General features: G+C 39.2%; 2 protein-coding genes across 6 annotated transcripts in view; one reads left to right on the forward strand and one right to left on the reverse strand.

Annotated features, from left to right (window-relative positions):
- The first annotated feature begins 1,016 nt into the window (after nt 1-1,016).
- On the forward strand, nt 1,017-20,965 carry haspin (histone H3 associated protein kinase). The gene is made up of 16 exons (XM_057843519.1): nt 1,017-1,321; nt 4,070-4,213; nt 8,218-8,355; nt 8,564-8,707; nt 8,850-10,566; nt 11,154-11,277; nt 11,376-11,428; nt 11,528-11,713; nt 11,828-11,913; nt 12,000-12,062; nt 12,134-12,225; nt 15,722-15,801; nt 15,886-15,974; nt 17,128-17,270; nt 17,365-17,467; nt 20,381-20,965. Exons 1-16 carry the CDS (start codon nt 1,167-1,169, stop codon nt 20,580-20,582), a joined length of 3,519 nt encoding a protein of 1,172 aa, XP_057699502.1. The 5' UTR covers nt 1,017-1,166; the 3' UTR covers nt 20,583-20,965.
- The window catches only part of fam184b (family with sequence similarity 184 member B), a 77,525-nt gene continuing 74,460 nt past the window's right edge, over nt 19,822-22,886 (reverse strand). For 4 of the 5 annotated variants that reach the window (XM_057843516.1, XM_057843514.1, XM_057843515.1 and 1 more), the window contains one exon: nt 19,823-21,520. In XM_057843516.1, coding sequence (XP_057699499.1) covers nt 21,448-21,520 — 73 coding nt within the window. In that variant the 3' untranslated portion in view covers nt 19,823-21,447. Of the gene's footprint in view, nt 21,521-22,886 lie in introns of all 5 variants that reach the window. The other variant, XM_057843512.1, reaches the window with a different exon arrangement.

Consider the following 22,886-nt stretch of genomic DNA (forward strand, 5'->3'; position numbering starts at 1 on the left):
GAGCAAATGGTTGGTGGAGGCCGAGTGCAATTAAATAAATTAGTTTTCGTCGTTTCGTTAGTGCATCCACTTAAAAAACAATTGGCAAAACTTGAGTGGGCTGAGTGTGCCAAACCACAAAGCAATTAGTGATCACTTGAAATGTGCATGATGGAGTCAACTTTGGAGAGAAAAGGCTAGAGCAATTTGAATCAGTGAAAGATGGGTCAATAAAAAAGCTCAAACAAACCCCATGTTACTTTATACCTGTAAAAATGACTCTTTAGTTAAAGTTAACTGCATAATTCCTGAAATACTGATTAAACATTAACATTGCCTAAAAGGGTTAATAAAACTCTACTTCATATTAAGCACAGTTCCATTAACCTATGTGCAATACATGTTAAAATCATCAAGATAATTAATTACACGCAGGGTAATACAAATTGTATCTAAATAAATTCTTGAAAACACACAGTTCTAAAAGAAGGAATGTTAATTTAAAAGGGGTATTTTTTTTTATACATATGAAGGGATCTGTGTACCACTGACTCTCCCTGAGAATGATTGAATTAGAACAATGTGGAAAACTTATTGTGTGTAATATCAATTATTCAGGCATTCATTTTCTGAGGCCAAACTCATACGATGTACAGATTCAGTAAACACACAGAAATTATTCCATGAGTTCATCTTTTTAATAATTTGGATGTTTATATATGGTAATTAAACCTAGGGCAAAAGTACAGTATAATCTTAATATTATAGTACAATCTTTTGCTGCCATCTAGCGACAATTTGTGTTACTTCAAATCTGTCACAGTCATCTTGTTCGATTAGTATTAGAGCATACGGAGAATGTTGTTATGGATTTACCGAAGATATTTTCATCATCGCAAAAACATTTTGTTGATGTTGAGTGTGCTTGCGTCAGTATTGTTGAGGATGTAATAAATTTAATCCGTTAGATGGCGCTGGCTGCAGTTAGTACATATATGGGGCTTCATCAGAGTAAAAGGATGAAGTTACATCTTAATATCTGAGGAGGGCAGTAATACGCCATTTGAGCGTGCAGACCAAAAGAAAGAAGAAGACGTTTAAACCAAAAGCGGGGAACTCAATAACTACAGTGAGATTTGAACGATATCGATGCAAAGCTTAATGCAGAGTAAGCTTTTTGCTCCACAATGACAACAGCAAAGACAATATTTCTGAGGACTTATGGAAAGAAACGGCGCGAAATACCTGCCTGGATCTCACCGCAGGAGTTCAAAGGAGCCTTCGACAGCTCACGGTCATCGGACGATTCCTTGTTTGAGGCCGCTATATACACGAAACTCAGGTAAACAAAATAAACGAATGAGCATATTTTCCTTTATATAGCTTAAAATATTCCATATTCAACGGAGAATTTTGTCTTGGAGCAAGGGACAGCTGCATAAACGCATGCAATACCTTACAGTGTGTTGCAGCTAGCAACAAACCACCGAACAAATTTGACTCTTAGCCAAGGGTGTCCAAACTACGATTCGTAGGCCAAGTGCGGCCCGCTGCCCAGTTTTTATGGGGCTGTAGCAAAGTTTAAAAATATCATTGAATATGGACCGCTTACATTCAGCCTACATCATGTTAAACTTCTCAGTTTTAACACTAGATGGACCTAGACACTTCAACAGTACCTCTCTCTGTGTTAGCCCGTGTCAAATCATGATATGTTGAAATCAGTGTTAAAAAAGGGTATAATTTCAGTATTTTATTTCACATAAATGAAATGATAAAAAATAATAATAATACTAATCCAGTCCAATCTTTGTTGTGATTTTCTTGACTGTTTTGTGATCGCTGGAAATTTTCTTCAACAGTTTGATGGAAAGGATAGAAATACTTGTAGTTCTTAAAAGATAAACATTTTTATAAGTTAAAATAAAATAACATAAAACCCCTTATGATGTTTTCGTTTTTATACAATTTGTAAAATCAGTTTTACTAGAAGGTCGCCGTTGTTGTTGCCGTCGCAGGTCGGTGACGTCACATGGTTATAAAATTTTTCTCCCAAAGCTTTTGTGGCGCTGAAAAAGCCCTCTTTTACATTCAGTTGGACTCTCAATGTTATCCAAAGATGCTAACTAAACTAGATAGATCATAAACATAGATGTGCAACACGAAAATGGCGTAAATTAATACTTAAGACACAGCGAAGTCATTAACAGTGAGAGAGCGGGGTGCAGTTGTTGTATGCAGCTAACATGGTAGGATGTGTCTGAGTAAAACTTTTCTACATGTCTTTACATCATCAAACTTGAGTAAATATTCCTTTCTTTAAAGAAAGTTTGCAGTGTTTACTTAGGAATCGCTGCATTCGCGGCCATTTTTAACGTTACGCGCATGCGCAGAACCGCAAAGGAGCAATTTTTGATGGGTTGCAAAATTTGTTAGAACACCTGGTTTCCAGAGTATGACTAGTGACATAAACATGTCATTTGTTCAACCCTTTCAATTTGAACCCGAGAGCAACATTCATGAGTGTAACAGCACTGTCGAGATTTCACAAAACTAGCAACAAAAGCAAAATGAACCGGAAAGACAGGATGAGACGAGAGATGAGAGTATGTCCCCTACTAAAATCTTTAAATAGCTTATTCGGAGTGTCCCTTTCACGCATCTTATCAGATTAACTGTTTGTATACGACAATGTTTTTGTGTTTACCTTGATATGATGTGTGAATAAACTGATACTGACAAAACCGGTGTTCTGACAAAATGGCGAATTTGACACCCAAATACTACCATGCGCTTTCAGCTTGTTTTCTTTAAATGCATAAAGACAGAAGAACTTACTAAAGATGTCTTAAGAAAATACTTACTTAGTAATATCAAATAAGGGTGTTTTAAATATGCTACGTGACTAATCTGGTCCACAGATAAACAATCTGCTTTAAAGCTACCACAAGAAAACACAATGCTTAAAAGTACGTGAGGGAAACATGCAAAAAGAATTTTGAGGCAATGAAAAGGTCATGATTGACTCATTAAAATTACAAATAATAAGTATTCGCCGCTTTTAACCAATGTGCGTGTATTTGGAAATTTGACGTATATCTGTATCGGCCTTTTTTATTCATCCGACTGGCAGATATGAAAAAAATCAATTAAAAACTGTGTTATTTCGGTTCAGATGCCTCTCGCCTGCTTGCTGGCTCCTGTAAATGGAGTTACACTTGTATTGCGCCTTTCTACCTTTTTAAGGCCCTCAAAGTGCTTCACACTATATCTTAATCTACTTGCTGGTGACGCAGCACCGGGAGCAACGTGTCTTGCTCAAGGATACTTAGACGAGGTCATCTGGGCGGAGAATCGAACCCACATCCTCGGGGTGGGGAATGATTACGCTACCACTGAGCCACACCACCCACCAAGTGGCAGTGGCAGTGGCAGAGCCTCCGAAGAAGAAGCTGTCCTCACACACACTGGAGAGTGAGCGGAAAAGTTTTCTTGTGTGAGAAGCACCGGACAGAAAACTCAAATTCAAGCACCTCTGGAGCTACTATTTTCTATTTGTGTGATTCAATAAACATTTTTTAGGCATTTCAATGAACTTCAGTGTTTGTATTATTCTATTTTTTTATACCATTTTTTACACTTTTACTGCAACTAACTAGTACTAATAATCAGTATCGTATTGGTCCAGAAAAACCCATATCGATCGATCTCTAGGCTCGACACACGGGAGGCGATGGCAAAATGCGAAAGTCATCGCCGTTTAGCTGAAAGCCAACACACGGGGCGCAATGCAACTGCAGCGACATGCACTGTGTTTTAAAATTTCCAATCTTTTCTGAGCGCCAACAACTTCCAATACTGCTGCTTTTTTATTTATGTTCCGGAAATCATGCTGAGAAGTATCATAAAGTACGTATGTGCTAGTCTACATCTAGGTTAGTCTACGTCTGCCCAGAAAGGGAATACTCCTAGACTGATTGAAATATTTGGAAGGAGGAAAACTATGCAGTTCAAATGAAATCGTGTGCTCACTATGACCATTTTGTGAAATTACTACTAAATTATCTGCCCATTTTTTACTTCAAACTAGGAAAAAAGGGCAGGTCTCAGTCGCAGCAGGAGTCAGAACAAGGAGGGAGAAACGACTTTCATTAACCTCCAGTGACAGCCAAGAAGATGTGCCCAATATGCTAAAAAGTCACAAGAATCCTCTTCAAATCAATACAAATTCCAGGTAACTCATGTTACTTTTACTGCAATTTTTCATCGCAACCGACCCTATCTTGTTAGACAATTCAGAGCATTCACATATTATTTGGGACCCACAAAAATATATGTTCTCTGAAAATATACACATTAAACTTACTAAATGAAACAAGGTTTTTTTTTCCCCAAAGGGAAAAAATATCAGAAGTCAAATAACTGTAGGATACCTTTACCAAAATCATGCCTTTTCAGGTTTTATTCATTGTGCTATACCTTATTTACTTACTATTTACTTTACTACAGTCACCGATCCCCCAAATACTATACATAATCTGTGGTTTGTTTTTTTTAGGGGTGGGGTGGAGAAAACAAGCTGGACCACGTAGCATTTAATTGACTTGTTCGAACGGATCTAGTTGAATGACAGACAGTAGGCACTTGAGTGTGCCGTGGTTTGAGCACAGTCAGTGGACACACCTACAGTACTGTACAACGTCTGAAACCTCACAGGCCAGCCTTATTTTCCATCATTTTGACACTTTATTACAGATACTTAGCAATTGTGACAACACACAAGGTAGGCCTGGCCAGGAAGGAGCTTGGGACGCCAAGGTTTCCAACACACAGCTTCTTTATTCAACAAAAAGGCGGGTTTCCCCAAAAGAAAGTGGCCGAAATGCGGCACAATAAAACAACAAATGAAACGTTCAAAAAAGTTAACTTAGGTTTGTTCTCAAAATATTTTCTTTCTGTCCTTCTACCACGCTTCCCCTCTCTCAATCTGGTCGTCGTTTATATACTCATCCAGGCCGGCTGCAATTAAGTGGCTTAAGCAGTCACACCTGGGGGAGTTGTGCGGCATGCTGGTAAGCGTAGTGTTTGGGCTGGCGGCAATTTTGACACTATTCTTCATCTCTGGCCAAAGAATGTAACAGCCCTCCACTACTTGCCCCCACAAGATGTCACACAATGTATTTACTCATTTCTACTCAGGCTTTTCTTTTTCCAATCAAATAAATTATTATTAATAGGAACTTGAATTGCACAGCTTCTTAGTAAATTAGTTAACAAGTGTGACACGCTGTCATGAGTCGAGGAGTGCTAGGAAACATACTACTTGCCCTTACGTTATTGCATGAACCTTAACAATCTTCCTATCTTATTACAATACTTACCGTAATACCGTAATTTTCGGACTATAAGCCGCTACTTTTTTCCTTCATTTTGATACCTGTGGCTTATAATCCAGTGCGGCTTTTTTGTTGATTTTTTTTTTTTTTTTAGGTAACACTTTATTCGACAGCGGTGTCATAAGACTGTCATAAGATCATCAAAATTATGACATGACACTCTCATGGACATTACTGAATGCTTATGTCATTAAGCGTTATTTGGCAAATTATGTCACTAACTCAAATTTTTTCCATCTTGGATCTTTTGCATCCATTCAAAAGTGAGATCATTTGCCGGATAACACTTAATGACATCTGTTATAAGCATTCATGAATGCTCAGGACAAAGACATGTCATAATTATGATTGTGTAATGACAGTCTTATAGCACCACTGTAAAATAAAGTGTTAGCAAATACCATAACTAGCAATTGATGAAACAATTGGAACAGTAACTGAAGAAATATTTAGCACAGAACATGATTTTTTATTGTTATTTACAACTGTAGCGCTGCAATGCATGCTAAGAGGCATGTTGGATGACAACAGTCAACAGCAGGTGGCAGCAGAGGTTGACTGTCTCCCCTAAGGGAGCAGTGATGGCCAAATGAAGCTTCTTGAAGCAATAAATCTTTGCACTAATTGGTTCAAAGTTTAATGATGGTTCTTTTGGTCTTATGACAGTCGGTCGTATGATGCCGCTGTCAAATAAGGTTGCACCGGTTAATATCTTTTGGTGTAAATATCCCATGATACAGTGAGGACAGCTGCGGCTTATAGTCCAGTGCGGCTTATCTATGAACAAATGCCGTTTTCGTGCCAAATTTGGTGGGCCGCTGCTTATAGTCAGGTGCGTCTTATAGTGCGAAAATTAGGGCAATTTCCGATGCATTAATATTTGTTATGGTAAATTCCTTAGAAAGACAATTTTATCCAAAACCGCTGCATTTTTACAATATATACTGAATGTTTATGTACGGTGCCTTGCAAAAGTATTCGGCCCCTTTGAATCTTGCAACCTTTCGCCACATTTCAGGCTTCAAACATAAAGATATGAAATTTAATTTTTTTTGTCAAGAATGAACAACAAGTGGGACACAATCGTGAAGTGGAACAACATTTATTGGATAATTTAAACTTTTTTAACAAATAAAAAACTGAAAAGTGGGGCGCGCAATATTATTCGGCCCCTTTACTTTCAGTGCAGCAAACTCACTCCAGAAGTTCAGTGAGGATCTCTGAATGAGCCAATGTTGTCCTAAATGACCGATGATGATAAATAGAATCCACCTGTGTGTAATCAAGTCTCCGTATACATGCACCTGCTCTGTGATAGTCTCAGGGTTCTGTTTAAATTGCAGAGAGCATTATGAAAACCAAGGAACACACCAGGCAGGTCCGAGATACTGTTGTGGAGAAGTTTAGCGAGTTTAGAGAAGTTAAGCCGGATTTGGATACAAAAAGATTTCCCAAGCTTTAAACATCTCAAGGAGCACTGTGCAAGCCATCATATTGAAATGGAAGGAGCATCAGACCACTGTAAATCTACCAAGACCCGGCCGTCCTTCCAAACTTTCTTCTCAAACAAGGAGAAAACTGATCAGAGATGCAGCCAAGAGGCCCATGATCACTCTGGATGAACTGCAGAGATCTACAGCTGAGGTGGGAGAGTCTGTCCATAGGACAACAATCAGTCGTACACTGCACAAATCTGGCCTTTATGGAAGAGTGGCAAGAAGAAAGCCATTTCTCAAAGATATCCATAAAAAGTCTCGTTTAAAGTTTGCCACAAGCCACCTGGGAGACACACCAAACATGTGGAAGGTGCTCTGGTCAGATGAAACCAAAATTGAACTTTTTGGCCACAATGCAAAACGATAATGTTTGGCGTAAAAGCAACACAGCTCATCACCCTGAACACACCATCCCCACTGTCAAACATGGTGGTGGCTGCATCATGGTTTGGGCCTGCTTTTCTTCAGCAGGGACAGGGAAGATGGTTAAAATTGACGGGAAGATGGATGCAGCCAAATACAGGAACATTCTGGAAGAAAACCTGTTGGTATCTGCACAAGACCTGAGACTAGGACGGAGATTTATCTTCCAACAGGACAATGATCCAAAACATAAAGCCAAATCTACAATGGAATGGTTCAAAAATAAACGTATCCAGGTGTTAGAATGGCCAAGTCAAAGTCCAGACCTGAATCCAATCGAGAATCTGTGGAAAGAGCTGAAGACTGCTGTTCACAAACACTCTCCATCCAACCTCACTGAGCTCGAGCTGTTTTGCAAGGAAGAATGGGCAAGAATGTCAGTCTCTCGATGTGCAAAACTGATAGAAACATACCCCAAGCGACTTGCAGCTGTAATTGGAGCAAAAGGTTGCGCTACAAAGTATTAACACAAGGGGGCCGAATAATATTGCACGCCCCACTTTTCAGTTTTTTATTTGTTAAAAAAGTTTAAATTATCCAATAAATTTTGTTCCACTTCACGATTGTGTCCCACTTGTTGTTGATTCTTGACAAAAAATTAAAATTTTATATCTTTATGTTTGAAGCCTGAAATGTGGCGAAAGGTTGCAAGGTTCAAGGGGGCCGAATACTTTTGCAAGGCACTGTATATCCACACGGATTCACATTAAAAGCTTTGTACAGGCATTTCTTACACTTAATTGCCCCCACCCCCCCTCAAAAAAAAAAAAAAAAACAGACCTAGCAAATTGTCAGCAATGTACAGTATATGGTTCCAGTTTTCACACCTTACTACTTCTCATTTTTAAAGAGACAGAAATATAGTATCCTGCTCTTCTCATCACCTAACATGACAATTACAGATATGCGTTTCTATTTCCTAGAGCAAATAAAGGTTCTTGCAAGGAAAAGGTGGTCCGCCCAACTAAGAGGAAAGCCAAAGAGAACATCAATTATGAGAGTATTTTCAACGTGCCTGTCCCATCCGTGCCTGAGCCTCCTCCACGAGCCAAGGCAGTCAGGTTTGTGCACCGACTGCACATTTGTGCCATCAACTACTGCTTTGCCTAACATTCTTGAGGGTGCTCCAAGGTGTGTGTGTGTATGTATTTATGTCTGACCTATATGTGCTATATGTACTGTATCTGCAGAACACTGAAATATTACATTTTTAAATTAAATTTCGAAGCAAGGCTTTATTTACTTTATTTACTGCTGATACGTCTGCAGGAAGAAAGCACCAGTCTCGGTCAGTTCAGCAGTCACAATTAGACATCAGGAGCAGAATCATCCGATGATCAGGGAGAGTGATGAACATGTGCTATCTTCAGAAAAATGCCACAAAAGTCCACTTCAAGTTAATATATCTTCCAAGTAAGTCCTTGTATTCTAAGTTAGTGGACTCAATTTGGTTCAGCTTAAGATCTGATTATTCGAATATCATTTTTTATCTGTTATTTGCTGAATACCATGTGTTAAAAATTGCCTTGGAACATCTTTTCTTCCTGTTTTTCAGTCTTTCTAATGCATTGCTGAGCCGTTTTGTGACTTGTCGTCAGCGCCCCATTATCACTACAGTCAAAGTCTCAAAAGCAAAAGACGTTGTGTTAGATTCCTTTGACGACTTCACTTCTGGAGAGGAAAGCCATCCTCCTCACAGAAAGAAAAAGGCGCATTTTCCAGTGCTAGATTCAAGTGTGGAGAATCCCAGGAATAACTTGAATGACAACCCCTTGCAAGACACGCTTAATCTTTTGGCAGATAACAGCTTCGGACGGAGCCCCAGGAAGCCCATCTTTTGCTCTACGCCTTCAGCACGCCTGTCAAGCAAGCGTCCACATATTGCTGAACAGTCCCTCAACCCCTCAACCTTGTCTGCCAGTCACATAGTTGCAAGCTCATGCCAAGGAGGGAAGGGCTCTGAGAAACCTCCAAATTCTGCACCACCTTTACTGCTGAACTCAGACAAAAAACAGCAGTCAAGATGTGGTGAGCCAAATGAGAAAAAATGCCCATCTTTCAATGAAGGACATTCATCTGACCTTTTTGAGGACGGCAAGCTGAAGAATGATGTGGCGTCAGAAAGTGAACATTTACTTCATGCAGACTGTCAAAAAAGCAACTGTTCTCAGTCCTTAGTGGAAGACTTGCCCTCACTAACTGAAGTTTTGATGGAGAAGTGCTTGGCCCAGCATTGCACGGTGAAGGTGAAGAGGTTAGACAGCCTCACATTGAGTCACCTATTCTACCAGACTGCTAACTCCTTCTTCCCTTCTGATATTAGCTCTGCTCACAAAAGTCCAATCTCTGAGCAGCATCCTCTTTTTACTACTTTATCATCAACAGAATTGTCGAACGAATCTATTTTAACTGCCACTAAAGATGAAACTGGTGGGCAGTCATCCATAACGAATCATCTGGCGTCTGAAACTTCTGATGTTCCCATCATTATCATTACGCTGTCAGATGAAAGTGATTGCTCAGAGGAGTCAAGATCTGAACACACTGCAGAATCCATTCAGCACACAAACGGCAGCTTTGATTTATTCACTTGCGCAAAATTAACTGCTATTAGTCCTGAGCAGTTGTCAACAAGGGAACTTGGTGCAGACTGTACATTTCAAGGAAAAGATTGCAAGGTTCTGGTTAAACGATTGGAATTGGAGGAAATTAAAGCATCCATTTCCCAACTATCGTCTGCAGGACAATCAAGAAACGGTGCTATTGACACAGAGAGTCCCTCTGTGGCATTGATCCAAAAATGCCAAACTGACAAGCTCGCAGTTAGATTACGGAGGCTGTCTTTAACACAACTGAAAGAGCTTCAGCAAAAACCATCCACAAATATTTCAAATGTTAACAACGAGGACCTGACAAGAAAGAAACTGGGCAATACTTGGGCTGAAGCCGACTCAAATTATGCTAAAAATATTTCTTGCAACGATGCAGAAAAGGGGACATCTAATTTGAACAACCTTGTGATCTTGGACAAAAGCGAATCCACAAAACGCTTTAAATTTGATCAAAAAACGTCTGGTCTGGTTGGTAAAAAGAGAATGAGAAGAAGCCTTTCAACAGACCGGACGGCTACCACCCGAAAGGCGTGTGTCAGCGGCCTGAGCATCAGTCGTTGGAAGAATGACAGCAAATTGCGAACGCCGTGTAGGATAAAGAGGAAGAGTCAAAGGCGAGCTGGCAGCAATCCTATCTCGTCTCAAACCATTGAAATACAGGTGAGCGTGACATGACAAACACAATAATTACTGTATTTTTTCTCACCATAAGTCGCACCAGCCAAAAAATGCACAATGAAAAGGAAAATTTGTGTACGTAAGTCGCTTTTTGGGGGGAATTTTGTTTTATCACAGACCAAGAATAAACATTGTAAATGGTACATTAATGTAATGTTGTCCATGACCGACTTTAACTGGCTCTCCATCCCGCAATGGTCTTGGCCGTTCACCTGATTTAGAGGCTTCACAGCCAAACGTCTGCCTCCTCATGGTTCTGTCACTCGGTCGTTTTGCTACGCAACGCTCATCGCCGGTGTCCTCGTCTGATTGACTTTATATATATATATATATCTCCACGCACCGTCTGAGTGTGTTGGCGTCAACTGAGTTAATGGACGAAATGGAGGAAAGCTTGCCTCCTGTTGTTGTTTTCGTGTCAAATTTGGTGGGTGGTGGCTTATAGTCAGGTGCGCCTAATGGTGCGAAATTTACGGTAGTTGTCGATTAGTTGTTGCGCCACCAAAATACAGTAAATATCAAAATGCATAGAGATGGAAACTAACTTGGGAATCCGTCCTCATGTGCAGGAGATGAATTTTTCCACCCCGGCAAAGACGTGTCAACTCAACCTTTCATCACTGCTGGCTGACCTCACACCATCAACGCAGCACTGGAATCGACTCAAGTCCGCTCTCTCTATTCACCGTAAAAGTATGGTTCATACAGTATGAATATACTGCACCCAAGCTGTGTATTTGTTCCATTTGCCCTCATCTATCTTTTAACCGTTCTCTTTTGGCTCTCTTTAGTGTTGCTCACGCCGCCATGTTTTAAAACCCCAGGGCTAAAAGACATCAGCCAGGTATAAATACGTATAAGAAGTTGTCACCACCGAGCCATCCACATACAAAACCCCCTAAAACTAACATATGTGTCGGAAAATGTCCCCAAAACTCCACAGCTCATGTACGATGCAGATTTGTCAGATGCAGATAAGGTGTACACGGAGTGCGGCCAGCAGGGTCCGCTGCCCTGGAACGAGTGCATTTCCCCTCTTCAGATGAAACAATGCGTCAAGATCGGGGAGGGTACATTTGGTGAGGTCTTCTCCACCAAGAACTCTTCAGGAGAAACAATTGCTCTTAAAGTACGTATGCACATCCAGTATTCATGAGTGTGGTACTGGATATTTGAACACTGGCCTAGTCACAAATGTGTAAAAGAACTTGAATGAATCCTGAGTAGACTCTTGTCCATACAGGTCATTCCATTAGAGGGCAGTGACAAAGTGAATGGGGAAGACCAGAAGTCATTTGGGGAGATCCTTCATGAAATCATTATCTCAAAGTAATCCCTTCTTTTTTCGTTTCGCTATCATATGATTGATATTAATGATCTTTAGCGTCACTGATAACCACATTGCATTTTTCCAGAGAGCTGAGCAGCCTAAAAGAGAGGCATCAGAACCAGACCAGCTTCTTCATTGGACTTAATAAGTAAGAGCAGTCACTTCCCATGTCACCTTCTTGTACTTATCCTTGTTGACGTTTGACTCGTTTCCTTGTAGTCTCCATTGTGTGAGAGGCTGCTACCCTCCTGAGTTCCTGAAAGCCTGGGACATCTTTGATAAGAAAAAGGGCTCAGAGAATGACAGACCAGGTTTTTTTCGTGTTCTTAATTCTCCTTAATGCAGAAGCATAAACAAGCTAAAGTGCAAAAAAGCTCTATTAGACGCCTTTTACTAAATTTATTGTTGTTATATATTGACAGTTTACAGCAGTGCTAAGCGACATGGAAAATTTAATCTATTGCAATATTGGCCATTTAATATGATGATAATGATATACCACAATATATATATATATATATATATATATATATATATATTAGAGCTGTCCCGACTAGTCGACATAGTCGACGTCATCGATGACGTAAATCCGTCGACGAGCACAACATCCCGTCGACGGTTAATGAAGGGTTAAAAAAATATATGCGTGGAAAGTTAGAATGTCGGATGCTCTGTTTGCAAGCGGGGAAAGCGGCACAAAGCCAAAAAAGCGCACCAGAGTGTCCAAAACATTGCCTTATTTCAAAGAAACAAAGGAGAGTACACTCTTCTGTCCTGTCTCTTCAATGCCAAGCTTGGCTGCACGTCGGCCGTGAATAAACACCTCAAGCGCCTTCACGCAGTTTGTAATTTTTTTTTTTTTCATTTTTTGTACACCAGAGGGTGCTGTCGCCTTACTAAATAATAATGTTTCATTGACAATGGGCCTTATAAGTGCTATTAGTATTGTTCTTAATGCTAATTGAAAGGTTTATTTCATGTTATGGTTTATTTTATGGTATAGAAAATTATATAAGGTTAAAAGGTCATGAATATATACAGTATATACAGTGATTGCACTCAAGGGAGAGATTGTCAATGATAAGGTAATAAATTAAGGCAAAGGCAATTCATATAGGCAATTCATTGATATATAAATAAGGTTTAAAAGGAAAAAGGTAAAAAGTTTTTGTTAATTTCTAATTGTGTTGCTTTATTTGTGTGCACCGTAGCTCTTACAGTGTGTTTACATCAAGGATGGAATAAAAGTTGTAAACCATCAGTTTAAGAGACCATCTTTTCAATCGGGATGCTACACTAGTTAATTCTGTCAGCATTTGAACTCATTGTTTATTTGTGATTTATTATTGTTGTTTACGTGTTTATTTGTATTTTAATAAATAATTTGAGTGTTCCAATATGTTTTTTGTGAATTGATAAGTGTCAACAAAAATTTCATTGCTAAATTAGTTTTAAAAAAAAAAATTTTTTTTTTTTAAATTTAATTATTAGATTAGTCGACTAATCGTAAAAATAGTCGGCTGACTAATCGGGAGAAAATTAGTCGTTTGGGACAGCCCTAATATATATATATATATATATATATATATATTTTTTTTTTTTTTTTTTTTTTTTTTTTGAGTGTATTCAAAAAAGCTTATTCAAAAGACAAACATTAACAATTGCAGTGCGGCAAATAAGTATTTAGTCAACCACTAAACCAAAAATAAGTATTTGGTCAATACCAAAAGTTCATCTCAATACTTTGTTATGTACCCTTTGTTGGCAATAACGGAGGCCAAACGTTTTCTGTAACTCTTCACAAGCTTTTCACACACTGTTGCTGGTATTTTGGCCCATTCCTCCATGCAGATCTCCTCGAGAGCAGTGATGTTTTGGGGCTGTCGTTGGGCAACACGGACTTTCAACTCCCGCCATAGATTTTCTATGGGGTTGAGACCTGGAGACTGGCTAGGCCACTCCAGGACCTTGAAATGCTTCTTACGAAGCCACTCCTTTGTTGCCCTGGCTGTGTGTTTGGGATCATTGTCATTCTCAAAGACCCAGCCACGTCTCATCTTCAATGCCCTTGCTGATGGAAGGAGATTTTCACTCAAAATCTCTCGATACATGGCCCCATTCATTCTTTCCTTTACACAGATCAGTCGTCCTGGTCCCTTTGCAGAAAAACAGCCCCAAAGCATGATGTTTCCACCCCCATGCTTCACAGAGGGTATGGTGCAATTCAGTATTATTTTTCCTCCAAACAAGAGAACCTTTGTTTTTACCAAAAAGTTCTATTTTGGTTTCATCTGACCATAATACATTTGCCCAGTCCTCTTCTGGCTCATCCAAATGCTCTCTAGCGAACCGCAGACGGGTCTGGACGTGTACTTTCTTCAGCAGGGGGACACGTCTGGCAGTGCAGCATTTGAGTCCCTGGCGGCGCGTTGTGTTACTGATAGTAGCCTTTGTTACTGTGGTTCCAGCTCTCTGTAGGTCATTCACTAGGTCCCCCCGTGTGGTTCTGGGATTTTTGCTCCCCGTTCTTGTTATCATTTTGACACCACTGGGTGAGGAGGGAGTTGAAAGTCTGTGTTGCCCAACGACAGCCCCAAAACATCACTGCTCTAGAGGAGATATGCATGGAGGAATGGGCCAAAATATCAGCAACAGTGTATGAAAAGCTTGTGAAGAGTTACAGAAAACGTTTGGCCTCCGTTATTGCCAACAAAGGGTATATAACAAAGTATTGAGATGAACTTTTGTAATGACCAAATACTTATTTTACACCATGATTTGCAAATAAATTCTTTAAAAATCAAACAATGTGATTTTCCGGGTTTTTTTTTTTTTCACATTCTGTCTCTCATGGTTGAGGTTTACCCATGTTGACAATTGCAGGCCTTTCTAATATTTTCAAGTGGCGAACTTGCACAATTAGTGGTTGACTAAATACTTATTTGCCCCACTGTATGTGTTTCTTTGGTAGTGGTTTATTCTTTTCCAGTGTAACAGTGCCTATGTGTGTTTGCCAACTCAAAATTTTTAACATTTTTCTAACTCGCTCCCTGCTATTGATGGAGATAGTCGTCCAGTCCATTTGAATGACTCAAAGACACTTGAACCACATCGTGCCTTACCATGCAAGTACCTTCCGTCTTTGTTCTCCATGCACCCTAAAATTGGAACCGCCAAGGAGGCAGGCAAGCGTGTCGCCACTTCCTGGTTTAAACTGAGCCAAATCCAAGCATAGAGTATACAATAATGCAGTATTTATATGTACTCATTTTTATTTGTTGTGTATTAGTACAATAGTTTTGTCGGCAACAAGTTCTTGTCTCTGTCACTATGTGACCACGAGCTTCCCGCCGACACCGATGGCCAATCAAATGGATCCTGTCAGATGCATATTAATATGAAACCGCACATCTGCAGAAGAGCCTCAAAAGAACCACCTAAAGAAGCTTGAAAAGTGATACCCTGGGCACTTTCAACGCAAATTGTTGTTAAAACTCAGTAAAATTGCATCCAAGGTTATAAATAAATGTTTAAAACAAATTAGTGCCACTTAAAGAAATATCAGCACTGTGGTGCTGAGTACAGTGTATTTTTTTAATATTTAATTGACAATGACTATAATGGGAATTTATGATGCTACATAATTTGCTTATTGTTTTGGCAATGTACATCGTCGTATCGCTCAGCATTGGTTTTGCCGCTCCTCTTTTCTCAAGCCATTTCGATGATGAGTTCCTGCAAAATTGACATAAAAGGTATTCTTTGCACATAAAATTTCAGGCTTGTTATTCTTTATGTGTTTTATAGATTTCTTTGAAAATGATCAGTTATTCATCATCCTGGAATTTGAGTTTGGCGGTGTCGATCTAGAGAACAGCAACGGAAAGGTATTCACACGCAAAACTTTTAACTGCTTGTGTTTTCGGGCAAACACAATTACTATTTCAGCATTTTAACATTTGTTTTGAAAGTTGTCGTCGTTCGCTGTTGCAAAGAGTATCCTTCACCAAGTGACCGCCGCATTGGCTGTTGCTGAGCAGCAGTTGCACTTTGAACACAGGTACATTTGAGTCATCATTTGTTGTAGTTTGTTGTTTTTGTGTAGTTTTTGATACTTTTACAGTGTCGCGGTTTTCGCGGGGTCTGAAAAAGTCTTGAAAGCATTGAATTTGGAAATAATACCTTGAAAAGTCTTGAAAAAGTATTGAATGTTTGTATCTGTGTCTTAAAATATACGATGAATGTAATTTCTTAGTGTCTCATTTCTCCTCAGAAGTGTCATTTGTCATTTTGATTAAATAATGTAGCCTAAATAAATAAATGAGAACGCAACACACCCCAGGGTTTAAACAGTCGATTGCAAGCACTGATGGATTATGGGATATTGTGTAGTTCTTTTGACTCACTGAGCAAAGTCAAAACAGTTTCGGCTCACTTTAAGATGACAACAAATATGGCTGCTTCTTCAATTTGGTGTGCTGTGCGACCAGCTGAAAAAGATCACTATTATTTCGGTATACAGATCGATGTCACTCCTGCTCCTGCGCACTCCCATTAACTTTCATTCTTGTCCCGTCCCAATCACAGGATTAGTATAATTATTAATCCTGTCCTGCGTGAATCCCGTATCATGACGGGAGTCCTGACAATGGGCCTGAAGGCGCTAGAGATCAATGCTAAATCATCCAAGCGCGTAACCTCCATGAGAGGATAGAAACAAACTCCCTCCATTGCCGGCGTTTTTCAATCTGCCTGTTTAAGCCAGCCAACTGCTCACGAGCCTTAGGAGACAGAAGCTAAAGCCAGCCAGCCAGCTAGCTGCTAATGTAAGCGAACCAACTGCAGCTAACACTAGCCAGCTAGCTGCTAGTGCTGCGGCCCCCCTATTCAATATGCTGCATACTTACATCCTGCACACATTCCACATTTCCACTTTCGAGAAATGAATTAACACAAATTCACGGATTTTGTTTTTCTTTGTCGATATGGCTGTGAAAAAGTTTTTTTTTTTTAATGGTCTTAAATTTAGGTCTTAAAAACTCTTAAATTTAACTTGAGGGAACCTGTAGGAACCCTGAGTGTACAAAGTAGTAAATAGTGAAATAAAAAAATGATACTTATTGCTGTACTTTTGTACTCATCAAATGATTTCAGGTCTGTTTGACTTGTCAGATTTGTAATTTATTACGTTTGCTCTTTTTTCCCCCCTGAAGGGACCTCCACTGGGGCAACATCCTGGTCAAAACAACAAAGCAGAAGACTGAAAGGTTCCTCCTCAACGGAGCAGTTCACTCTGTGGAAAGTAAAGGGGTGCTTGTCCGCATCATTGACTACTCTCTGTCCAGACTGGAAATCGGTCAGTGGACTATTCCACTTATAATCACCTCTTAAGCTACAGCATTTTTATTTTGCTTTGTTGTTTGACTGAATGAAACTCTCTCTCTCTTCAGATGGTCTGACAGTGTCCTGTGACATCTCAAATGATGAGGAACTGTTCATTGGTCAAGGAGATTACCAGTTTGATATCTATAGAAACATGAGGGAGGAGAACAGGTCAGTTCTTTAAGTAAACATTTTTTTGCTCAGATTCTTGCCAATGTGTGTTCCACAAAAAAAGTGGAGCTGCCAAATACAAGGCTGGCATGCACTGCTGATTCCATTGATTGAAAATTCTACTACCTCATACATTTTTCTGTACTCTTTCTTTTCCCCGACAACTACAACAGCCTTATGTTGTTTAAGGCCCTGGTGTCAAATACACTGCCCGTAGACCAGAAGCGGCCCGACAGGGGTCCAATCTGGCACTCAGCGTTGTTCTGCTTTAAAAGCACGTTGTACCTCGTTCATACTATACATACAAATAGACATACCTGTCAACCTGAGGCCGTTGGCAATCTTACAAATAGTGACGTATGCCCTTACAAATTGGTGACTAATCTTACAACGTTGTATATAGCGTGCAATATGAAACAAAAATAACTCAATTTTTAAAATAATATGAATTTATTGGTAATATTGTAACATATAACCTGGTGCAATCAAAGAACAATCAATATCTTCAGCTACATCATGATTACTAAAATTTAACAGTAACTTTTGTTATAATTGCACTTTTGGCAATTTCTATCATGTCTTGATGGTTGCACTTCATGGCACTTCAGCTCGCAATTCAGTTTGACTTGAAGGTAGTTCGTTATTGTAAGGTCAATTGATAAAATTAACTTACCGATCCAATGTCTGAGTCAAGGAACATTTCTTTTGCTAATTCTAAGAAGTTATCCGCAATAGTTGCAGGCAAATTGTGCTAGGCAACAAATTGGCAGAATGAAATCTCCGCTTTCGTCACTTTTCATTCTACAGACTTCATCTTTTTGACCAGTGTTGTTAATCTTACTTTTAAAAAGTAATTAGTTACAAATTACTTCTCCCAAAAAGTAATTAAGTTAATAACTCAGTTACCTGAACGTAAGAGTAATTAGTTACTTGGCAAAGTAACTGGTGTTACCGTTGATGGTTTTTTTTTTTTTTGGTTTTTTTTGTTTTGTTTTTTTCTTCATTTAAAAAAAAAAACATAGTAACCTCTGCTATGTTTGGAAATCGTTCAGTGTGAATCAACTGTTACATTTGTTAAAATTGCTAACGTTTTTGCATTAGTTCCCTACTGTCTACTTTCGACATGTTAAAGTTTTAAAACTGTTTCATTATTTAAAGATAGATTCAAGTCAAGATTTTGCCAATTTAGGAGGATTTTAGATAAAAAGTTACTTAAGTTCGCTAGGAAGGTTCACTACAACAGAGCCTTTCTGAAGGTCTACTGCTACAAAATGGCGGGTGTTTATTAACGCCGCCGTCTGTCATTTCGCATGTAGTTCTATAAGCAGTTGATATCTAGGTGTGGATTGTAGGCTGTCGACTACAGTCAGGAAATATTTGAGCCACCGAGCCTAGCATCACATTTGCTACAGCGTCACAACACTCTTCTTTCTCAGTGTCTCTGACTTTTCTCGCGTTATTCAATCAATGTAGTAACGCATCGTAACGCACATTGTCTCGTTGCCGAAACGGTGACAAAATCCGAACGGAGAAAAACAAAATGCACGAAAAATGTACAGATTTTGAACATACGGCGTACACATTTAAAAATCAGTGCTCACTTGTACAAATTATGCCGAAACCGTACAACTTGACAGGTATGAATACACATCCTTTTATTTTGACATTGGCACCTTTAAACCATAGATTTGTGATTTGTGTGATTGAGTGTGTGCACTACTGCAATTGGCTCACTATTTTGTAAGCAATTACATTTTTTCATTCGACCCTTCTCAGTCAAAATGGATTGGACGTCTCCCACAATCAATGGCAACCAATGAGTTGACAAAGATTTGACCCAAAAACATTTTGCCCAATTCCATGCACCCAACCTTGCGGGAAGAGTTTTGAGCGGGCCCCTCCGTCTTCCAACAAGACTGCACCAGTGCACAAAGCAAGGTCCATAAAGACATGGGTGACAGTCTGGTGTGGATAAACTTAACTGGCCTGCACTGAGTCTTGACCTGAAGGGTGTCGGATGACCAAATACTTTTGGTAATACGTATAGTGCATATTGATTGATTGTGCAGAGTAAAAGTAGGGCTGCAGCAATCGCTTATTTAAGTAATCAATTAATCTATCAATCAGTACGAATAATCGTGTAATCGGATTAGTAACATTTAATGCGTTGCTGTAATTTCAGTAGATGTAAAACAAAGGCTTGCTAAGATTGCACAAGTTCCCGAGTGTTTCTTCAAACTTTCCAGATTTGCACTTTAATTACCTAAGAGCAATAAATGCATTTAAAAAATAAATTAAAATACCTGAGCTTAGCCTCAAACAGTATAAAGAAATACAATTTATAAATGAGGATCTAATTCCAATAATTGGCTAACTTGCATAGCAAAAGTCCGCTGTCTTAAATGCTATAAAATGCTAACCCTAAAACTTTATTTTTTTATAAATACAATGCTCTTAACAAATCGTTAAACACATTTCCCCATTTAACACGGCTAAATAAACCTATAAACTAAATTACAAATGCATAAGAAAAATTTATGTTGGTTTTAACAGGGAGCAGCTGGATTCAGCCATGTTAAATGGAATGTCATATTCCTTGTTGTCACCTGAAGGCAGCGTATCCACCCAAATCAATAAAACTAAATGCAAACACTTTCAGAACAAACTTTTACAAAGCCACTCTAATTAAAACAATCTTCGAAGCAGCAAAATTTGATTCGAAGTTTTTTTTTCCTAATCGAATTACTCAAGTTAATCAATTAGTCGTTGCAGTACTAAATAAAAGTGACCAATCTGCCGTGCTGCTGGCTGAAGGTAGTATACTATTGTTCAGTGTAAAATGTCTGAATGACATCCCTGGGTTGGCAAGGCTATTATTCATAGAACCAATGCTACTATTTTTATCCGTTGCAGTAACAACTGGAACAACTACCACCCTCATTCCAACGTGCTGTGGCTTCACTACCTAAGCTCTAAGCTGCTCTCCATGAGGTACCGTCGAACAGCAGTCAAGGGCAACAAGGATACACAGAAGGAGCTTGCAGGGTTTCACGACAACATCTTGCAGTGCACTTCTGCGACTGAAGCACTCCAAACATGCCCCATCTTCCAGTAACATCCCCACCATAGTAAAAGGATTGATAGATGGAAGTTTAAAATTTTAGCCCTCTGACCTAGTTCACATGTGAACTTCGAAACAGCACCACGCACCAATGGAAGAATTGAGTACAAAAAACAAAATATTTTATTCAATTTTGTTCATTAAGACTTTTGTACATTTTTGCATCAAAACAAGCTTCATTTTGGTATGGGAAGTGAAAAGTGTTTTGTCCATATTAATGAGGATCTTGATTGAATACATCAAATGCCTGCATATTTAAAAGAGACACTTGGTTAGCGACATCGAAAGATTGGACTTCAATAAGAATGTCATCGTAGTGAAGCAACTGCAGTATTGAAAAAAGGAAGACTGCTTTAAAAAAAATAAAATAAAATAAACTCGTATGGAGACATTTCAGACTACACAAACAAGATCCTGGAGGCCGGGAAGAGGTCAGGCATGTGTTTTGAGAAGCACTTTTTGGTTGAGCTTTGAGGCAATGTTGGAGATGGCCTTGCTGGTGATGAGCCCATGAGTCTTTTGAAAGAGCACTCCACCGATTTAAGACCACTCAGCGAAAAGGTTTCGTATTGATGCAACAGAACCAGATAAACATATTTTTGTTAAAATCCATGCAACCTTATTTCACAGTACTACATTACCAACACTGTGACTGGAGTCTTTGCATGGAGCTCTATCTGTGATAGCAGTGTCGCTCCATCACATTCACATTATAGTACGCTTCAGTCCATTATACTTGTCCTTTGACCATGTGAAAAATCGGTGGAGCTCCCAGTCCAGTGTTTGAGTAGATGAAAGGAGAGTGCTCGCACGCACGTGGAGCAGAAGCAATGAACTGTCGGGTGGCTTGTTTTTGTGCTCAGAAGGAGAAGTATTTGGTGAACCATTCTTGATTTTGGCCCTCAGTGCCTCTGTGCTCCATATAAGACCCCCTAAAGCACACACACACAAACAAACAGTCAAGTGGAGGTTCAAATTCCTGCCATTAGTTAACTGGTAATTGGACATTTAAAATGACAGATTTTTCCTTGATTTATTTTATTGATTAAAAATTGTGTTTCTATTTGTATTATTCTTTTTCTAACATTTTTTTCCCCCCAAATTTTATTTGGGGTAAGTTTGTGTTTTTTACCGGTTTTCCCTATTTTAATGCTAGGCAAAACAATGCAGAGCTGCACCTTAATATTAGGATGTGTGGTGCATGAAAGATTTTTTTTTTTTTTTTTTTTGTCTGAGCGCCTCACAACAAATATTATGCTAAGAGTGAATGTTTATGAATGCAACGGCTGCGCCTCATTGAATGCCAGCATTTCATCTGTCATTAAATATTTCCGTTGCAAAAATGAAGAAAAAAAACACTTCCATTATTTGTTTAATACAACTAGCTAGCTATCCTAGCTAACTAAAACCGATACACTGCTGGCCAAAAGTATTTGCACCCCTGAAATTCTGTCAGTTAATGCTCAATTTTGCCCAGAAAACGATTGCAATTACAAATGCTTTGGTAGTAATATCTTCATTTTTTTTTTGCTTGCAATGAAAAAACACAGAATGGGGGAAAAAATCTTTATCATTTTACACAAAACTCCAAAAATGGGCCGGACAAAAGTATTGGCAATCTTTGAAAAATCATGTGACGCTTCTCTAATTTGTGTAATTAACAGCCCCAGTTACCTGTGGCACATAACAGGTGGTGGCAGTAACTAAATCACACTTGTAGCCAGTTAAAATGGATTAAAGTTGACTTAACCTCTGTCCTGTGTCCTTGTGTGTACCACATTGAGGATGGAGAAAAGAAGACCAAAGAATTGTCTGAGGACTGGAGAAGCAAAATTGTAAGGAAACATGGGCAATCTCAAGGCTACAAGTCCATCTCCAAAGACCTGAATCTTACTGTGTCTACCGTGCGCAGTGTCATCAATAAGTGTAAAGCCCATGGCGCTGTGGCTAACCACCCAAGATGTGGACGAAAAAGAAAAATTGACGAGAGATTTGAACTAAAGATTGTGCGGATGGTGGATAAAAACCTCGACTAACATCCAAACCGGTTCAAGCTGTCCTGCAGTCCGAGGGTACAACAGTGTCAACCCATACTATCCGTCGGCGTCTGAATGGAAAAGGGACTCTATTGTAGGATACCCAGGAAGACCCCACTTCTGACCGAGGGACATAAAAAAGCCGGGCTGGAGTTTGCCAAAACTTACCTGAGAAAGCCAAAAACGTTTTCCAAGAATGTTCTCTGGTCAGATGAGGAAAAAGTACAGCTTTTTGGGAAATGTCATCAACATAGAGTTTACA

This window comes from Corythoichthys intestinalis, chromosome 8, assembly GCF_030265065.1.
Source record: "Corythoichthys intestinalis isolate RoL2023-P3 chromosome 8, ASM3026506v1, whole genome shotgun sequence".
NCBI lineage: Eukaryota > Metazoa > Chordata > Actinopteri > Syngnathiformes > Syngnathidae > Corythoichthys > Corythoichthys intestinalis.